The sequence below is a fragment of the Perognathus longimembris genome, chromosome 5 (assembly GCF_023159225.1).
Source record: "Perognathus longimembris pacificus isolate PPM17 chromosome 5, ASM2315922v1, whole genome shotgun sequence".
NCBI classification, from domain to species: Eukaryota; Metazoa; Chordata; class Mammalia; order Rodentia; family Heteromyidae; genus Perognathus; species Perognathus longimembris.
This window is the reverse complement of record NC_063165.1, coordinates 2667726-2682316: the sequence shown is the minus strand read 5'-3', so window position 1 is coordinate 2682316 and position 14591 is coordinate 2667726. Positions and strand designations below refer to the sequence as shown.

Here is a 14591-nt window from a genome sequence, read left to right as displayed (position 1 = left end):
ACTATTGCTCATTTAAATCTCACAATTTTTATACAAAAACAAGGTTCTATGCGACCACAAAATACCAAATATGTCTTTATCAAGTGTCAGGATAACTTGTTAGAGTTGAGGTTTATCTTTTTATTGCTAAGGTAGTCTAGGATCTAAGTGAATACTGCAAATGATTCTATTTCATCCTGGTGTATTTTTGGCCTTAAGAACATGGCTAAGATTTGCTGTGTCTGGAATAATCCAAGGAAGGAATACTTCCACAGCAAAACCTCAGAGGATCACACTGCCACCCTGGAACCCGTGACGCCAAAAAACCTCAGAGGATCACACTGCCACCCTGGAACCCGTGACGCCAAAAAACCTCAGAGGATCACACTGCCACCCTGGAACCCGCCAAAAAACCTCAGAGGATCACACTGCCACCCTGGAACCCGTGACATCCAGCCCCAGTTCAACTGCACTGAAGTCAAGCCCCTGCTGCTGTGAGGTTCAAGCTGCAACATTCCCTAGTGTATTTCTAAAGCCTAGTGAGGACATTTCTAACCAGTATCACTTTATCTCAAACCTAAATTCAAGCATTACAATTTCCCAACCTTTATTATTCTTTTATATAAAAAACAAAAAAACAACAAAAAACGTCCTCAGCATGTCAGGACGGAGTCCGCGAGCCGGGGCTCCTGCCTCAGGAGTGTGGGTCCTTCAGTTGTGCGTCTGCTCGTGACTCCAGAGGCTGAAGGCGGTCTTGAACGTCCTGTGGCAGAGTTTGCACATGAACTGTCTTTTGAACGTGATTGCCGAGAGGGGCGGGGCGTGGTAAAAGAGCGTGTCCGACTCCTGCGGTGTAAACAGCTTCTCCGTGCTGGGGATGGGGTTCTCGGGGAGGCCCGTGGGGCTGTCGGGCTCCAGGGGCTGGATCTTGGGCAGGGGCGGTGGGGGAGGGAGGGGGGGCGGGGAGGGGGAGTTGGTGGGCACGGGGCACGCTTCGGCCTCCTTCTGCGCGGGCTCCTCGGCGGCCTGGGACATGTGGGACTGGAAGTGGCTCCAGAGGCGGAAGTTGGTCCGGAAGGCCTTGTGGCACACGTGGCAGATGAAGGGCTTCACGGAGCACAGCAGCTCCTGGTGCCGCTCCAGCTGCCGGTGCGCCGTGAACATCTTGCCACACTTCTCGCAGGGCCACAGGCCGGCTTCCTGGCTGGGGCCGGCCTCCTTGGGGGCCGCCTCCTTGGGGGCCGGGCTGGCCTCGGGCACATCCTCCTCGGCCTCCTCCGCGGGCTCCTCTTTGACGTGGATCTTGAGCTGCTTGGAGAGGCTCAGGTCTTCGGGGAGGCAGGCGGAATCCTCCGAGTCGAAGTTCACCTGCTCGGAAGAGTCACTGAACGCGGCGTCCTCTTTCGGTGCGGCCGTGTGGTTTACCTTGTGAGGCTCTGGCGGGGGCGGGGGCGGGGGCCGGGGCGGGGCGGGCACCTCGCCGTTGTGGTCCCGCGTGGGCAGGGAGACGTGGTCGGCGGGGGCCATGCTGTTCTGGTTGTGCACCTCCACCTGGTGCCGCCAGATGCTGAAGGAGGACTTGAAGGTCCGCATGCACTCCAGGCAGGTCAGCTTCTTGTACTCACACCTGTCCTCGTGCTCCTGCTTCAGCGCGGGCGAGAAGAACCTGAGGCTGCAGTAAGGACAAACGGTGGTGTTCCGGCACAAGCGCTCGTGGTTGCCTTGCTCTAGAAGAGAAGAGAGCTTAGCATTACAGAGGCGGCACGGGTAAACCTCCTTGCTCTCTACCGCACCTGTCAGAGGGACGCGCTCTTTTGGCTTAGCCACTTTATTTACTCCGAGGGGTCTTTCTCCCGGGTGCATTTTTATGTGCTGCTTAAACTGAGAGAGAAAGCGGTAGGCCTTTCCACAGTAAGCGCAAATGTGCGCCCCTTTGGCTCGGGAGCGCAAGTTCCTCTTGATGACTTGCTGTGTTGGGCAACTACCCGGGCCCAGGAAGCCGGGCTTGCTGTACCTCAGCTTAATGACCAGGGCCTTCTTAATCTCCCTCTCTCTCACTATGTCAATCAGCTTTCTCTGGAATTTCTCATCCAACACTGCATGGGAGCTAGAGGCTGGCGACGGGTTCTTCACAACGCCGTGCTGGGTCTGACAGTGTGTCCACACTTTGAAGTTGGTGTGAAAGCGCTTGTGACAGATGTCACAGGCATAGGGCTTCTCGGGATTATGGTACATGTTAGCATGGCGGTGAAGACCCGCGGTGGATCTAAAGATCTTAAGGCAATGTTTGCATTTAAACTTTTTATTTGGTCTCGTCCCCTCCAACTCACCAAACTCCTCCTTGTTTAAGTCAGAATCTGGGAAATTGCCATCGAGGGCGGGAGGGCTGGTGCTCTCCTCGCCGCTGTCCCCTGAGACGGGAGGGCCCTGCTCCTCCGCCCTGGCCTTCTTGAAGGGCGACCTTCTGTCGGCCTGGAACCTCCGCTTCGCCGGCAGCCTGCTCATGTCCTTGCTGTCCTCCTCCGTCTTCACGGGCGGGTCTCGCGCGGCCGCCGCCCCGTCCCCCACCGTGACCCGGATGATGTCGGCGGGGTCCGAGAGCGGGCTGCTGGGCTCCGTCTTGATCCGCACCTCGCTGGCCGCCGCGGCCGCGGGGGAGGCGCCCTCCCTGTCTGTGGGCTGAGAAGCACTGAAGGACCTGAGGCGATGTGGTTGCAGCACTTGAGGCCTGTCCTCTAGGGCTGGCTTTTCCGTACAGTCTTTTAAAGCTGACTTTTGAGCTAAAGCACAGAACACGTTCCCTGGCGCGCTGCTGGACACTGCGGGTGACCCCTGGGGCGATTTCAGATCTATGGCGGGCGAGTAGACGGGAACCTGGCTGTCCATGGACAGGGAGCGTCTGAGGAGGCTCTTGACCAGTGGGCCGCTCCTGTCAATGCTTTGGTTTGCAGAAGCAGACCCACTGGATGGGATAACCAGGCCCAGCTTGGAGTAGTACAACAGGTTTCTGTCCTCCCCTTGCCCACCTCCTTTGTTAGATTCTTTCAACAGGAAGGGAGTCTCTGAGGAGCTACGAAGAGACAGGACTGGTGGCCGTGGCCTTTTCAGAGCCATCTCTATAGCTTTGCCCTTCGGAAGCTGACTGCTCGCCCCTGGCTTATCGTCCATGGTGTCTCTGTCTGAAGGAGGCTTGGAGGGTAATACTGCATTTCTTTTCACCAAGCTGCTTCTACTAGGATCATCCGGAGATCCAGAAAGCTCAAGAGCCTTTGTGTAGCCAGCAGCAGGCTCTCTGGGCCAGTTCTTGTCGGCGAGGGCCAGGCTGTGCAGGGGCTCCACGGCCTTGGCAACGTGTGGCCTGCCAGCAGCGGTCTTGGTGGCGGCGCTGGGCGTGGGCCGGGGGGCGCGGCTCGGGTCGGGGGCGTTCTGACTGCCGGCTTTCCCCGGGGCTTCGCTTCTACCCTGACACACAATGACGCTCCTCTTCTGGGAGCTGGTCTCGTCATCCTCACTAACCAACACTCTCCTTCTGTTGGGACACACGGGGAAGGGGGCCTGGGGGGCTTTGGAGACAATGTTGGTCAGGAAGGAGATACCAAGGCTATAGCCCAGCTCCTGCACCGCGGCCAGGCTGCCCTTCTCCACAAAGAGGGAAGAAGAGTAAATGTAGTTCAGAACATTATCAAAAGCATCTGGCTCACAGAAGTCCAGCTGAAAGACCGTTTGGGACTCGTTCTCCTTATTTGTGAATAAGCTCTGGAAGTACTCGCTGCTGGCGGCCAAGACGTTCTTATGAGCTCGAAACTTCTGGTCCCCAACAATCAGGACCACGTCGCACAGCTGTCCCTTGAGGCGCTCCTCGTTGAGGGCACTGAGCAGAGAGATGGCGTGCGCTGGGTTGATGTAATGCAGGAGTCCCTCCATCGCTCGGCTTATCTGCAAGACAGGAAGTGAAGCCAGCGCTAAGACCTCGGCGAAAAGCGCTCTGCGGTGAGGGGGAGCCCCCAGGGGAAGGGCCCTGCCACCCCCGCCCCCCCCCCGGGGGGAGAGAGGACCGAGGTCCTTCCACAGGCCAGAGCTCTTTACATAACGTGGAAAACGGCGTCAGTCACTACAACCCGAGAATGTCAGGAACCGGACACCAACCAAATGCATTTCCCATACTCTCAAAAGGCCGCTCGTACTTGGCAGGTAGATATACAAGGGATATTTGAAAATAAGGGTTTATTCCGTAGGGTCTTTACCCATTTGATGCTTAGTTCCCCTTCGTGTTCAGAGAATGCCAAGCACGAAATTATCCTAATTCCCAAGTCTGTGATTCTCCATCACTTTTACTACATTTATATACATGTAAATGTTGACAAGGGGTGGAAAAAGAATTTGCCAAGAGACAGTCCTTTGATGTTTAACAATGCTTAGAAGCACGAAACAAGGTTCTTTCTTTCTCTTTCCTTTCATTCTTTGCCTTAGAATCTCTTAAACTGCACTTTCAAGAACAGAAAAAAAAAACAAACAAACAACCCTTTGGCGTGGCTGGGCACTGTTGGGCTCATGCTTGTAATTCTAGCTACTCAGAAGGCCGAGGCCTGAGGTCATGGTGTAGAGATAGGCTGGCAGTCTCCTTGAGACACTTACCTGCAGTTACCAGCAAAAAGTCACAAGGGTGGCAGTGGCTCAAGTGATAGAAAGCCAGTCTTCAGCTAAAACCCCAGTGAGAAGCCCCAAAGCTTAAGCGTCAGAAACTTATGCGTTAGACTGCAGTTTCACTGAAATTCTCTTCAACTCTAAACCCCGCCAAGGAGGCCTTGTGGGAAGGAGAATCGGTGCCAGCTCCTCTGATGCAAGCCGTGTCTTTGGGATGAATGGCCTGCTAGCCTGTGTGCAAACCCCTTGGTGTGGCAAGGACACTTGTGGCAACAATTAGATGAGATAGCATCTAAAATATACTAAGTGCTCAACAAACATGCAATTAACTTGTAGGATAGCAGGCATAATAGGCACTGAATGCATCTGTAACTTCTACCCTATGCTCCTGTGAAGGCCGAGGCACTTCATGAGGAATCTCCTTGCTCCCCACCTGGGGCCCTCCACTTGGGGCCCTGTGATGTAAGAATGTCATCTGGTTGTTTTTCTTTTTTGGTGCCGGTCCTGGGACTTCAACTCAGAGCCCAGGCCCTGTCCCTGAGCTTTATTTGCTCAAGGCTACTGCTCTACCACTTGACCCACAGCCCTACTTCTGGCTTTCTTGTAGTTCATTGGAGATAAAGAGTCCCACGGACTTTCCTGCCCAGGTTAGCTTCGAACTGTGATTCTCAGATTCCAGCCTCCTGAGTAGGTAAGATGACAGGCGTGAGCCACCAGCACCTGGCTGGTGGGTAAATTTCATAACATCATCTTCTATTAAAAGTACTTGGACAGGGTTGGGATAGAACAACACTACGACGCTTGTTTAGCACATGCGAGGTTCTGGGTTCACTCCCCAACACCCTAACAAAATATTGCTATGATATTTTTTCCCATTAGAATGGGTCAAAAGTGACTGAGAACATTCTAGAGAGGATTCAGCGGGACACATCCCACCCAGTCCCAGGACACCTGCAGGCGCTCTCCTCAGACCCAGGCTCTCCGGGGGAGCTCGTGGAGAAGAGGGCAGCCTGGAGTGACCTGCAGAGCGCATGGCCTTCAGCATTCCTGCCCAGGCCACAGGGCTCACCTGGGCCAGGATCTGCCACCAGGCTCTAGCCACAAACCAGCACCTGGGCCCAGAGCTCACTAGGTGTCCCTTCGTGCCTTTGATCCCTTCACACTCAAAGGGGAAAGGTGGCTCTGCGTGTGACTGCTTGACAAAGACTTTCCCCCCTCTGTGCCCCATTTAACTTACACCTAGCACCCCTCGAGAGCCACACGTCTAGAATAGTGAAGTGGCTCAAGTGGTAGAGACCTGCCTAGTGAGTGTGAGGTGCTAAGTTGAAACTCGAGTACTACCAAAACCCAAATCACACATCTACCTGTGTTTAAAAAAGAAAGCTTGCTCATCTTTTATGGAGGTCGAAGGGGGTGGGGGAAGGAGTTAATAATGCCACAGGTATTGACTCCACTGGGTACTGGTAGGGCAGTTGTGGCATTATGAATGAGTTTCTGAGAGACGTTGCCAGAGGAAAAAGCAGTGGATCAGAAGCAAATGTTGAGCTGGTATTTGTTCAAGGAGTTCTTAAGCTCAATTTTGGCTTGAGAATGGGTAAAATTAGGACAGAGTAAAATATGTTGGAATGCACCAAATGCAGTAAGAACTTGAGAGGCCTGTTTCACTGGACATATTCACACTTAATGTATGAGGTGGGAAACACACCCTTGCCTGAGAGCCGGAGTCAAGACCACTAGTGTCCCGGGCTAGCTAACTTGGAGAGCTTCAATCTCCCTGCCCCATCCCCCCATACAACAGCAGTTTCCATACAGTGCTGAGAGAATCAAATGATAATATCTGCTACCATTACAAGCAGTACCAAAAACTTAAGCCATTTATTTATTCATTCAACAAAATGCATTCGAGAAGATTGAGGGAATGAGGGACAAGCTGGGGGGGTTCGAATGGGAAAATGGCATAGAAGAGGCAGGTGAACTGGGGGTGGAGCTCTTGGCTCTAGAGTCATGGACAAGGACATCCCAGAAGCGAGGACTACTGGGTGACATGTCCCATGCAGGGAATGGAAGGTTCTAAGCAGAGGATGACAGAGCCTGGGTTAGGTTTTAACTATGAACATAAGAGTTCTACGCTGCGGACAATAGACCACAGAGCACAGGACGAGGGAGGAAAGTGAAGCTGGGAGAAGCCTCCTGCCCTGACCCAGGAGGCGTGGCCCCGGTGGGTGCAGCAGAGGTAAAACAGGATTTCTAACAGCGTGACTACTGAAGTCAGGGGATACGTTTTTCTTTAAAAAGAAAAAAAAATTTGTGCCCAACCTGGAGCTTGAACTCAGGGCTTGGGAGCTGTTCTTGAGCTTTTTGGTCAAGACTGGCACTCTACCACTTGAGCCACAGCTCCACTTCCAGTTTTTTGGTGATTAATTAGAGATAAGAGACTCATGGACTTTTCCTGCCCCAGGCTGACTTCTAACGGCAATCCTCAGATCTCAGCCCCCAGAGTAGTTAGGATTACAGGTGCAGTCACGTGTTTGTTAGTATACCTTTACGGACATCCTTCCCAACACTCTTGTACTTCCTAGAATCATTCCCCAGTTACACATCCATATACAGACCCTCTATCATGGTCTCTTTGGCTTAGGAGCTGTAAACCAAGATACAGAAGTTAAAACCCTTTAACTGAAAGGCTCAAACTACGTGGGATTGTCCACATCCCGGGCCACAAAGCATAGTGTGATAGTTCACACACCATGTGTACTCTGCTGCCAGAAAGCAACGTTCTGCTCACTTTTTGTTGTTTACAAATTTCTTTATCCTTTCTTGATAGTCCCTACGTTGGATTTCAGTAGTGGCTTCCAATTATCTTGGAGCACAGGCTTCTATCTTTTTGAACAAAAATGTGTAAATTAGGTGTATAAGTTCCTGACAAAGGAACAGTTTGTGACAGTGCAGAGTAACTCGACGTTTACTGTCCATTCTACTACACGTTGAGCACTTACAGCTACTATTACACATGCCTAGTGGTCTTGCCCTGCTTAACTGGAGAGAAGAGTTTTAAGGAGTTGTCTGCTCGGGCTGGCTTTGAGCCCCAATCCTCAGATCTCAGCTTCCTGAGGAGCTAGGATTAGAGAGTCACCCATTGGGCTTATCCCCATTTTATAGACAAGGAAACCAAGGGGTTGAGCAACTTGCCCAAGGCCACTCAGATAAGCAGCACATCAGGCTAAAGATGTGTGACCTTGCCTCATACTGCCTTTAGTTACCTCTACATTCTCATCTGAGCTAGATAGGTCAGGTCAGTAATGCCTGGGCGGGCCCAACAGATGGTAGTGGAGCTGGGAGTCTGAGCACAGAACCTGGGCTCCCCTTAATCATTGCATGATGAGGCTGTCGACTGGGCGTCCACCAGCTTACAAGCTGGAATGGGTAAGGGAAAGCTGGAAGGACACTACTAAGCAGAGATGTTAACCTGACCAGCAGGGCGGGTCTCCTGGAGCTTGGAATCTCACACAGGGACAGGACAAGGAAATCTGTCGGGGGAGTCCAGTGTGCAGGTAGAAGACAGCTGTTTGGGGAGGTCTGCACGCAGGACAGGTGATGGCCATCCAGGTGCGATGACAGCCAGGTGAATAATCAGGAAATGTAGGGAGGAAACAGGCAGGAAAGGTGGGGAGAAACATCTGGAACAAGAGCGAGTATGTGGGGCTGGGGATATGGCCTAGTGGCGAGAGTGCTTGCCTCGTATACATGAGGCCCTGGGTTCAATTCCCCAGCACCACATATATAGAAAACGGCCAGAAGTGGCGCTGTGGCTCAAGTGGCAGAGTGCTAGCCTTGAGCAAAAAGAAGCCAGGGACAGTGCTCAGGCCCTGAGTCCAAGCCCCAGGACTGGCCAAAAAAAAAAAAAAAAGAGCGAGTATGTGCAACATTCAGACCAGATAGGTGTTTTTATCTGAGGTGAACAAAGTATACACAGGAGGGTAAGGATATGAGGCTCAACAGGGGTCTTGGGGGCTAAAGCAAGGCCACCGTGGCATTATAAGAGAGTAACAGTGACCATCAGTTCTCCCTAGGACAGGAAGACTCTGAAGATCTGGAGCGAGGACAGAGGGGAGAGAGGTCTGGGTTCTTTGGACTGCTCCTCTTTGCCTAAGGGTCTTGCTTTGATGTTTTAGTTCTACTATTATGCTGTGGGAACAACGACCCCTTCCCAATCTAGCTGCAAAGAGACAACATTTGGCTTTCTCTGCCTTAACCACAGTAAGTAGGTCTTGTTTATTGATTTCAACCTAACTGAAAACTCTGAAATGCTACCCACTGAGAATGCACGCAAAAAGGGAAATCGCAACTGCTGAGTGTCATATGATAATCCAGCTGATCTTGGTGGCAGTTGGGATGGAAACTGAATCCTCAAAACCTACTGATTCCAAGGAGGGACAAAGGAGGAGCAATGCACCAGTGGCACTCAGAACACACCATGTAGAAAATGAACGCAACAACTGTGGGTAGGGACGGGAACTGGGAGGGGGCAAGAGAAGGAGGGACCATTTGAGAAGTTCCTGACTTATGTAACATTAACGCTCTCTACATCACCTTTGTAATAATAACAGCAACAGGGCTGGGGATATAGCCTAGTGGCGAGAGTGCCTGCCTCGGATACACGAGGCCCTAGGTTCGATTCCCCAGCACCACATATACAGAAAACGGCCAGAAGCGGCGCTGTGGCTCAAGTGGCAGAGTGCTAGACTTGAGCGGGAAGAAGCCAGGGACAGTGCTCAGGCCCTGAGTCCAAGGCCCAGGACTGGCCAAAAAAAAAAAAAAAAAAAAAAATAATAACAGCAACAGAAATAAATAGTACAAAATAAATGAACCCGTAAAAAAAATCCCAACAAAACCCTATTGACACCTCTGCTGTCCAGATCTCAGAGAGGCCATTTTGTTACTGGGTATAATTTCTCCTGAAGACATTTTTTCTGACCCAGATACAGCAAACTTGCTGGCACATCACTAGAGGCCCTGGGTTTTCCAGACTGCATCTCATGCACAGATATATGCAAGTTGCTGCCACCCAGGGCCGACTCCTCCACTGCTCACCTCTACCTGACTCACCCACTGCTGCACAAGTTCTGCTTCTCTGGTCATGGCAGAAAAGCTCTTCAACAGAAAGAGATTAAAACACACACACACACACACACACACACACACACACACACACACACAGCTTGCTCATGAGCAGCAGAAACAGCTGAGAGAAACTTTCCTGTAGAGTATGATTATGAACAGGCCTGACTAGCTTACCACCTGGATTCCTATACAACTATCTTCCTGAACTCTGCCTTACTGTTTGAATTTCACGTTGTTTCCTGAAGCTTCGAAATGAGAGAATCATTATGGTTAACAGCTGATAGGAGACAATACAATACAGTCCATGGAAGTGTCTTTCAGGTTTAACCCTAGCCATGATACTGGAAAAAGAGAAGATGCATGTAACACTAGGCAGACGCCTACTGAACACCCAAGGCTCCTCCAGTGACTGGAACACAGGCCCACAGTCACCCCAAGCCCTTACGTCTGGGTTTAGCACCAAGCTGCTCTCGTGGGCTCTCCGTTTCTGTCTTACCATCCCTCCCTTGGTGACAATGCAGACATCCTGAAGCTCCTCAGATTCCAAGTTAGACTAGCTTACTGGATGCTACACGAGGAGTCAGGTTACCTTGCATTCTACCTGGTCACATTTTCACTCTCTCTGGCTTGGGTTTGGTTCTAGTGTATTCTAGACCACAACCAGCAGAATACTCTGCTGTAACAGGCTGTACTGAGCAGAGCCACCTCAGGCCAGCCTCTGCCTGTTTCTTCCAGTTCCTAGGCAAGCAGCTCTTGATACAGCTCTGGAAGTACACTGGTCCCCCCCCAGTACAAACGGTGGCCATAGGCACACACCCAGGGCCAGGCCCATTAGATGTTTCTTCCCTGGAATGAGGGCCCTAAGAAGGACAACAGATAAAAGGAGTTTAATTCAGTGAAGGCTGGAAGAGGCAACCCGTGGGGCATTGTGCATACATTCCAGAAAGTAGTTGTTATTGTCCTTCCTGACCTAAGGTTGTTTTCTTCTTCTTCTAGCTTTTCTTTAAAGCCGGGTATCTTTACAATAAACTCCTCTTGTCAAGTCAGCTGGTCTGTTTCTGATCCTGCTATATTAAGGAGCCAGGATGAATATGTTCCCACTTGGTATTCACCCTTCCTGTCATGCCTTCCAAACCCATACTTTACAGTGCTGCTGCTAGATAAGCTTCCTACAACAAGACACCGATCAGTTATCCAACATATACACACACTCTCTATTACTACCTCAGCTTATTAAACTCCTCTTGTGTGCAAGGCATGGTTACATATGTCTGAAACACAGGGTGCTCAACACAAAGTCCTACTTCTAGGGAGGTAATGAGGGGATAATCAAGGAAGCAAATGAAGATAACTAATAACAAGCTAACTGTCTTGATGAACGTAAAGGCTGTGACAGGTAGTACACTGCCTCGTGGGACAGAGAACTGTCAGCATCACCTTCATGCAGTGTTTTGGTTGAGGCCTAAAACAAAGCCAGTCTCTACCATGCTTAAAACAATAAAAATGATGCTTTTCCATCAGGCTAGAATATAGAACTTGACAAACAAGGACTTCAAGTCCATAAACATCTGTTTCCCAATTACCTTTAAAACGCCTCTTAGTTATCTCCCATGACATTTTCCCATTTCAGATTCTCTGACCCTATGACACAACCTCATCCTGGAACACATCAAATTTGTACCTCCCTCAGCTCAAGTTCCAATCCTCCAGGCAGCCACTGTTAGAGCTATGACTCCCATTCACACACCCCAGCCCCCCGCCCAGTCCTAACCCCCAGCAATCATTTGGAGATGAGATCTTTACAGAAGTACTTAAGCTAAAATGAGATAATCGGGTTAAAATGTGTCCTAACCTAATGAAACTGGTGTCCTTAAAAGAAGAGGCATCAAGCCGCAGACACCCATGGAGGGCAGCCCTTCAAAGGACCCAGTCCTGCGGATCCCTCTTCCGCCTGTTAACTAGAAGAAAACAGTATGACATAGGCCGCCAATCATACAAACAGTATGACACAGGCCGCCAATCCATGCACACTATTATAGCACCCCAAGTAAATGAATGCACCATCACGGACTATGTCCGCTTAGAAAGAACACACCTCTTGTTCTGCTACATGGAGCCGGCACCATTTTAATCTTGTTCATTCACCACCTTCTTCTGCCTGACTCCCCTGCTCCAGCAAGGCTGCAACTCTTCAAGGACTGATGGATCATCTATCATCTTTAGGCACTCTTCAGAATGCTTAACATGGTGTCTTGTACGACGATAAACATGTACTCATTTTTTTTGTACCTTCTGTCCCAATTTAATGCAAGGATGGACATTATGCCTTGTTTTCCTTAAGTAAATAAAGCTGGTCACATCATTGCATTCCTTTATAATATTATCCTCTATTAGTTCTCAGCGCAAAGTTCAAATTGTAGAGTGGTATACAAGATTCCTGACTCTGGTCACAACTGACTTCTGCACCCTTCTTCAACTGGCACTCTTTACCATTTTACCTGGCAAACTCACACCCAGCTTCTGCCACCTAAAGGTCTAGCTCCTACTTCTTTACTGGGCTACCTTCCACGGAAAGATCCAGCTGAAACATTAGTGCCTCTACAAGGCTTCTGACCCCAGTCAGAAACTTAGTCACCCGAACCACAACACCCCAGGTGCTCAGTACCCCCACGGTGACTTCAGCTCATCTGCACTTGTTTTCATCAGTATGGACCCTGGCAGGCATCTACTACTGCACGGAGACTCAACGGAGCTTGCGGCTCCAGACCGGATGGGGACTCCCACATCCGTCTTTCTTGGGTGCCAACAGAACCTGTTCATCCTCCCAGCACATCCCACACGTTCACCCCAACACTTGTGTCTTGCAACCTGGCACCTCACTCTTACACCTGCTTGTCTTCACACTTTCCCTACTTAGCCGGGTGCGTTGCCAGCCAGGTCTCCTCCGCCACAAAGCTCTTCTACTTTGCACTTCTGCCAGTCACTACAGCTTGTGAAGTCGGCCCTCAAATGTCCCCAATATCCGACCACTCACCACACTGCCATCCCTTCTCTGTGTGCTATCACAACACCTGAAATGCTCCCCGCTCTTTACCTGGGGACTTCATGGTTTACCTAATCCCTCTTCTGCTGCTTCTCCTTTTCCTTCAGTGTGCATGTCTAATATTCCTACTAAGTCGCACTGTAAATTTCTCAGGGGAGGGCTTCTATTTTCTTCAACCTTCACTTCCACAGAATGAAGCACACTAGACTTCCAACGGTGTCAAAAGAATGAATTAAGTTCAAAAGTACTTTGCAGAAAGCTCCAACTTTCTTCTGCCTGTATGACATCAACGCTTAGGGGTAAAGTTAAACTCGGTGACTATTGATCATTAGACTTGTGCAAGCAAGAATTTTCGGGGGGGGTGGGGGTGGGGGAATTTTTCCCAGCTGGGCCCGGTGGCTCACACTTGCATCACAGCTACTCGGGAGGTTGAGATCTGAGGATCATGGTTCAAATCCAGCCAGTGTAGAAATGTCAATAAGGTTCTTATTAACCGGCAGAGAGCTGGAAATGGGAGCTCAAGTGGCAGAGCAGTAGCTTTGAGTGGGGGGGGGGGGGGAAGCTAAGGGGCAGCTGCGAGGTCCTGAGTTCAAACACCAAATACCAGCCCAAAGAGGAGGGGGGGGGCGGGGAGGAGTCGATGAGACACCTTCCAGAGCGGATGAACCCACTACCTCCTCCTCGTAGCAAGCCCGAGCGATGATGACTCAGGGTCATGGTCGTGAGCCACCACTGACCGGACAGTCCACTAGCGCAGGCACGGAAGGTGCGCGGAGCCGCCGGTTCCCGCACCGAGGCAAGGAATGGGGGTGGTAATCCTAACAGCAGTCCTGAGCCCCGGGCGGCGCGGGGGCCGGGGGCCGATGGTCCCCCACCCCCCCCACCCCCGCGGAGACCTGACCAACCCCCTGCCAGCGTGCTGCTGGGGTGCCCTGCTTCAGAACCCAGAGCCCCCCGGGGGGGGGGCGGGGGGAGAGGGGACGCTCCGGCCCGGGCCGCCCCAGGGCCGCCAGGTGCGGTGTCTGCAGAGCAGCCCCGCGCGCGCTGCGGGGCCCGAGGCCGCGGCGGCGAGGCGGGCCGGGCCGGGCGGGGGCGGGGGTGGGGGTGGAGGGGGGCCCGGCGGGAAGGTCACGGGCCCGCGCGCCGTCGCGCTCCGGCCTCGGGGACCCGGGCGGGCGGCACGGCAGGTGCGGGGTCCCCGCGGCCTCCTACCACCGTCCGCGCGCGCTGCGGGGTCGCCCTCCCCGGCTCGCCGACCCCCACACCGGCCCGGGGCGGGGGCGCGCGCCCTTCCCCCTCGAGGCGTTGCAACGGCTTCGCGAAGGGGCGCGCGCTCCGGCCCCGCGCGGCCGCCGGCCCGCGCCGCTCGCCCGGCCCCGCGGCGCAGCCGGCCCGGGCGCCGGGCATGCGCAGTGGCGAGGGCGAGGCCAAGTGCGGGCATAGAGCATGCGCACTGCGAAGACCGCGCCGGCTACGTGGGAGTCTGGGCATGCTCCGTGAGAGCCGCGGCGCCGCGCACGCGCACCAGCGCCCGGAGCCCGTAACCCGCTGGTGGAGGAAAAAGGGGAGAAATCACCTCAGAGTTACGTCAGGGAAGGCCGCGTTTTGCGGGGAGGCAGGAGCCCCCGACGGGGCCCCGCAGTCCTCCCGGGGGGGGGGCGTGACAGGTACTCACCGGCCTTCACCCCCGGAGCAGGCGCCGGGCCCCTTTCCGCTCACACTCGGCTCGCGCGCGCCGCAGCCGCCGCTGCCGCTGTGATTCCATCCATCTTGAATTTGACGTCATCCCACACCAGGGATGAGG

The 14591-nt window shown here is 52.6% G+C and overlaps 1 protein-coding gene across 6 annotated transcripts; it reads right to left on the bottom strand.

The window, feature by feature from the left end:
• Positions 1–393: 393 nt before the first annotated feature.
• Zbtb21 (zinc finger and BTB domain containing 21) lies at positions 394–14591 on the bottom strand. 6 transcript variants are annotated; one of them, XM_048346203.1, is made up of 3 exons: positions 11597–13110; positions 2310–3915; positions 394–1706 (listed from the first exon to the last, which is right to left on the bottom strand). In XM_048346203.1, exons 2-3 carry the CDS (start codon positions 3901–3903, stop codon positions 691–693), a joined length of 2610 nt encoding a protein of 869 aa, XP_048202160.1. In that variant the 5' UTR covers positions 3904–3915; positions 11597–13110; the 3' UTR covers positions 394–690. The 6 variants fall into 6 exon arrangements, with proteins under 6 accessions (XP_048202160.1, XP_048202156.1, XP_048202155.1 ...); XM_048346199.1 differs by lacking the exon at positions 11597–13110 and adding an exon at positions 14463–14591 and having other exon boundaries at positions 394–3915; XM_048346198.1 differs by having other exon boundaries at positions 394–3915; positions 11597–13111.